Source organism: Micropterus dolomieu, linkage group LG07 (genome assembly GCF_021292245.1).
Source record: "Micropterus dolomieu isolate WLL.071019.BEF.003 ecotype Adirondacks linkage group LG07, ASM2129224v1, whole genome shotgun sequence".
NCBI lineage: Eukaryota > Metazoa > Chordata > Actinopteri > Centrarchiformes > Centrarchidae > Micropterus > Micropterus dolomieu.
This window is the reverse complement of record NC_060156.1, coordinates 879,941-885,714: the sequence shown is the minus strand read 5'-3', so window position 1 is coordinate 885,714 and position 5,774 is coordinate 879,941. Positions and strand designations below refer to the sequence as shown.

At 46.9% G+C, this 5,774-nt stretch overlaps 1 protein-coding gene across 1 annotated transcript in view; it reads right to left on the bottom strand.

Moving 5' to 3' along the window:
- The window catches only part of LOC123974006 (myosin light chain kinase, smooth muscle-like), a 27,272-nt gene that overhangs the window by 6,326 nt on the left and 15,172 nt on the right, over positions 1 to 5,774 (bottom strand). The window contains exons 9-12 of the mRNA XM_046054419.1: positions 3,572 to 3,703; positions 1,698 to 1,895; positions 1,373 to 1,580; positions 1,236 to 1,280 (exon numbers count right to left, since the gene is read on the bottom strand). Coding sequence (XP_045910375.1) covers positions 1,236 to 1,280; positions 1,373 to 1,580; positions 1,698 to 1,895; positions 3,572 to 3,703 — 583 coding nt within the window. The remainder of the gene's footprint in view (positions 1 to 1,235; positions 1,281 to 1,372; positions 1,581 to 1,697; positions 1,896 to 3,571; positions 3,704 to 5,774) is intronic.

The following is a 5,774-nucleotide window of genomic DNA, read 5'->3' as shown; positions in this document are numbered from 1 at the left end:
TGCACACACTGTACGCACTGCACACACTGCACTGTACGCACTGCACACACTGCACTGTACGCACTGCACACACTGTACGCACTGCACACACTGCACTGTACGCACTGCACACACTGCACGCACTGCACACACTGCACTGTACGCACTGCACACACTGTACTGTACGCACTGCACACAATGCACGCACTGCACTGTACACACTGCACTGTACACAATGCACGCACTGCACTGTACACACTGCACTGTACACACTGCACACACTGTACTGTACGCACTGCACTGTACACACTGTACACACTGCACTGCACACAATGTACGCACTGCACTGTACACACTGCACACACTGCACTGTACACACTGTACACACTGCACTGTACACACTGCACTGCACACAATGTACGCACTGCACTGTACACACTGCACTGTACGCACTGCACACACTGTACGCACTGCACACACTGTACTGTACGCACTGCACACACTGTACGCACTGCACACACTGTACTGTACGCACTGCACACAATGTACGCACTGCACTGTACACACTGCACTGTACGCACTGCACTGTACACACTGCACTGTACGCACTGCACTGTACACACTGCACACACTGTACTGTACGCACTGCACACACTGTACTGTACGCACTGCACTGTACACATTGCACACACTGCACTGTACACACTGCACACACTGTACTGTACACACTGCACACACTGCACTGTACACACTGCACACACTGCACTGTACACACTGTACACACTGCGCACACTGCACTGTACACACTGCACAGTATGCATTGTACGCACAAGTTGTATATTGGGGTGTATTAGCAGTCTTAATACCCTCCTCCCTCTTTAGAAAGTTGGAAGCATACTTCTGACTGACAGGCGCTGGCTGACCAGAGGAAACTCTGACAATATCTGAACCTTTAAAGTTCATGAAAACATTAATAATAATGTTCATCCTGCTGAAGAGGATTCAGCCAACAGACTTTTCAAATCAATCACAGATCTGAGCTCTAAAGCTGCCACGCTGGGAAAGAACTCTCTCTCCTCTCTCTCCAGGTCTCAGTGTGAGAGGAGGAGCAGAGTTTCCTCCCTGAGGTCAGAGGAGTCGTCTGAGGCAGGTTGTGACGTTATGAATAAAGTTGACCTAATCTAAATGAAAGTGAGACAGTGGGAGGATCAGAGACTACGATATGTGGAGAGGTGGATGCATAGATTATGACTCACCTGAGGGTGATGAGGTAGTCTCCAGCGTGATGTTTTTTAACCCTCCTAATGAAGAAGAAGAAGAAGAGGGGGGACGGTTTAGTCTAACAGATCCCTGTGAGTCCAGGATGAAGCGTCTGTAAGAGTAAATGTTCGACCTGATCAGCAGCGAGACCACGTCCTCTTTCTGCAGCAGCTCATAGTCTCCTCCGGAGGTCAGAGGTCGGCTCAGGTGGGCTCTGGTCCAGGTGTACTCGGGGAACGGGTCTCCGGCAACGGCACAGGACAGCAGGACATGTTGGCCCACAAAGGCGCTCGCCGCTTTGGGTTTGGTGATGAACCAGGGCTGGACGCCGTCCTGGGGCTCTGCCACAAAACCACAACCAAAACTACACCTGTGACTCCAACCAGTGATCATCACTCTGTCATGTGTTTATAGTTTGGAGTCAGTTTGTTGGCCGCAGAGTGTGTGTGTGTGGTTACCCTCCACAGTCAGCTGGGACTGGGTGTGGTCCTCTCCGTACTGGTTCCAGGCCTGGCAGCTGTAGGTCCCAGTGTCCTCGGGGAAGACCTCCTGGATCAGCAGAGTGCAGCGGTTCTCCTCCCTGAGGAGGTGGAAGTCCTCGGATTCTGTCACCTCCTGCCCGTCATGGAGCCACACCACCTCTGGAATCGGGTTACCTGCGGACCACAACGACTTCATCCATACATCTCAATCAATACTCATCAATAAATGAACAAAACCATCAACAGGTTTAACCTGAGGTCTAGTGTTACCACTTCAGTTCAGCCCAAAGGGAGTTCCCATCTCCCACAGAAAACTCTGCTCCTGAACTGAACAGCTGGATTGTAGTCCAGCCTTTACTTCCGCCCTCCAAAACACTGCTGCAGCACACAGTGCCAAGACGTCCAGACGATACAAATGAACATCATGCTGTGTTGAAGAAGACTTGAAACTAGCGACTGAGACCATAAAAAGTGTTTACTGAGGTAATAACTCAGCTGAGAAGTAGCCTCATTTTCTCATAGACTGCTATACAATCACACTCAAACCAGCCATTTTTATCCACACCAAACACCCATCAAACCCCAAGCATCTGACTAAGCCTGTATCAAAACAAAAACCGCTCTGTAATCTCTGTACATGGCTGAAGTTATAAGCATCCAGTTATGTCTAATAACAATCCATCCTCATGTCCAACCTCTCAAGTCAAAGCTAATCTCCCCCTGATATCAGCTGTACAGCTCACATCACTCAAAATCACCAACATTACAGACTAATTAGCTGGATAAATGTAACAACAAACAAACTCATTTGTTGACAAAAATAATCGCGGCCGCCATTTTGGATATTGCACAATACCTGGGAGCTGTGCGCCTGCATTCGTCTTTTTCTGCAGAGAGGAGACGTCTCACTTTTTCACACTCTGTGTTTTTTGTGGATTAGTAGGCGACTCGTAGGAGCTACATAGACATCCAGAGGCCATTTTTTCTGTATTGCATCTCCATGTGGTCTGTAATGGTAAAATAAATATGGATGTATATCCCTCAGCTTCTGACCTTTCAAAGGAGACCAGAATGATGCACCTAGGCCTGAAGTGGTTGAGGAGATATTACTGATTCATTTTGTGTTGTTGTTTTATTTTAGGCGTTTTTCCTGGAAAAAGGGTGCCTGTCCTTAAAGGCTCTTCACTTGTGAGAGACAGAGGTTGCCGCTTGGTCAGGACCCGCCCTACTCTGCTTCTGATTGGCTAGCTGTCCTTAGCTAGGTACTGCCCATGCGCAACTCCCAACAAAGATCTAACAGAAGTGAGATGCTTCACTCTGTAGCTAAAACGATGTGTTCCCGTACCACCTCTAAATAAAATGATGAACGTGAAGATGACCTCTTTAAAATAAAACTACATGACAAGAAATCATTTTAAAATCAAAGGGAAACTGACAACAGAGAGCAGCAGACCAGATCCTCACACAGCTTATATGGAGAAAACCCTCTGTGGAAAATCATTATGTAACACACACACACACACACACACACACTCTGCTGGGTTAATAACATGGAGCCTTCAGCCACTCTATTGTACCTGATAACTCAAACCCAGTACCTGCTGTCAGACCAGTGCAGTTAATTAACTTGCCTGGTGAAATAAAGGTATAATAAAATAAAATAAAAACCAGAACACGACCACAGACGCACACACTGAACACACACAAACACACACACAAACAGAGAGGAAATGAAGAGGCAGAACTCGTCCAAAGTAAATCTGTCCTCATCTGCAACATCTCCCCGCAGATCTGACAGGAAATACCACAGCTAACACACACACACACACGCAGTGACGGCGTGGTCGTACCGGTCAGCTCCACCGTCATGGTAACTCTGCTGCCGTCCATCACCTTCAGGTCGGCGAGGCGGCGGACGAAGCGTGGAGCCTCACATGCTCCTCTGGCCTCCGTGACCTCTGACCTGCGACCCTGCGGTCCGCCTGTGACGCAACAACACATGAAAAGGAAAATCACACATCTGTTCAATCTGACATCAGTTGTCAGTGTGACATCACGTCGTTACATCAAAACTGATAAGTTGAACAGACGTCCGCTTTTCAATGGGCATCAGCGGCACAGGGGAAGAAGACATATCAGACTCAGCCGTTAACTCAGAGAGCGTACAGTATGTCACGTATAAACAGCTGAAGCGAAACCATAACAAACCAGGTTCTGCTCCACAAAGAAACCCACATTCAAAATCTCACTGGCTTTTAGAACAATTCTAATGACTTCAACTCCTCAGAAGAGACTTTCTCCAGAGTCTCACACGTTTACATCTAATATCAATGTTTAGTTGATATTCATAGATTTAACTGCCCTAAACGAACACCATTTCCCATAAGCCCATGTCATTTTACCATGTTTATGCTGAATTCATGCTATGTTGACAGAAATCTTCTGATGTGAGTGTTCCTGTTGGACAGCAGAACAACTGGCTAACACTGTTTGATAGAAGAAAGTCTAAGACCTCCGGTCTGGGGACCTTCAGGTCTGTGAGCCAATGGGAAGAGAGAATAGTCTCCATTAAGACTAAGATGATGGCGCAAGTTCATCTCATGGCTCAGGGAGCTGAACCACTACTACACTCATTTTGACCGAGGAAACAAGAAGGTGACCCTCAAAGTGGGTCTCCCGCCTGAGTGCTCAGAGGCTTCAGAGATTGAACCATCAGTCCAGCAGCACCTTTGCACTCATACTGCACTGCTCACAGAACTACTTACTTGTTATTTGCAATATTCATATTTTTGCACAGACTGAACTCGTACACTGTTTAATAATGTTACAGTACCGACACATTCTAGTCACATATGGACGCTTGGTCAAGACCCATTGGCATGGCTTCTTAACGCCCTGGGTACCCTTTACGTTGTTTTTTGTAGGGCTCCATGGTCAAGTTAGCAAGAAAAACTCTCAGTCTGATGCCGGATTTCTTTACCAGAGTTTTTTTTATGGTCTGATGCCAGAGTTTTTTAAGTTCTGTTGCTGGATTTCTTTACCGGAGTTCTTTACCAGAGTTCTTTAAGGTCTGATGCCGGAGTTCTTTACAGGAGTTCTTTACGACCTGATGCTGGAGTTCTTTACAGGAGTTCTTTACGTTCTGAGGAACTTGAAGCTGCACCGCTTCTTTTTATTTGACTCCACTGAATAACATCTCAAAAGGTGCCGGTGATCCCTTGGGCAGTTTTCACCACCCCCCGGAGTTCTTTACGATCTGATGCCGGAGTTCCTTTCAGCCTAATACCAGAGTTCTTTACCGGAGTTCTTTATGGCCTGATGCCAGAGTTCTTTACGGTTTGATGCCGGAGTTCTTTACTGTCTAATTCCGGAGTTCTTTTCAGGAGTTCTTTACGACCTGATGCCGGAGTTCTTTACAGGAGTTCTTTACGATCTGATGCCGGAGTTCCTTTCAGCCTAATACCAGAGTTCTTTACCGGAGTTCTTTACGGCCTGATGCCAGAGTTCTTTACGGTTTGATGCCGGAGTTCTTTACTGTCTAATTCCGGAGTTCTTTACAGGAGTTCTTTACGATCTGATGCCGGAGTTCTTTACGACCTGATGCCGGAGTTCTTTACGGTTTGATGCCGGAGTTCTTTACTGTCTAATTCCGGAGTTCTTTACAGGAGTTCTTTACGATCTGATGCCGGAGTTCCTTTCAGCCTAATACCAGAGTTCTTTACCGGAGTTCTTTACGGCCTGATGCCAGAGTTCTTTACGGTTTGATGCCGGAGTTCTTTACTGTCTAATTCCGGAGTTCTTTACAGGAGTTCTTTACGATCTGATGCCGGAGTTCCTTTCAGCCTAATACCAGAGTTCTTTACCGGAGTTCTTTACGGCCTGATGCCAGAGTTCTTTACGGTTTGATGCCGGAGTTCTTTACTGTCTAATTCCGGAGTTCTTTACAGGAGTTCTTTACGATCTGATGCCGGAGTTCTTTACGACCTGATGCCGGAGTTCTTTACGGGGTGTTGTTAGAGTTCTTTTCTGGAGGATTATTAAGGTTGTTCCTGC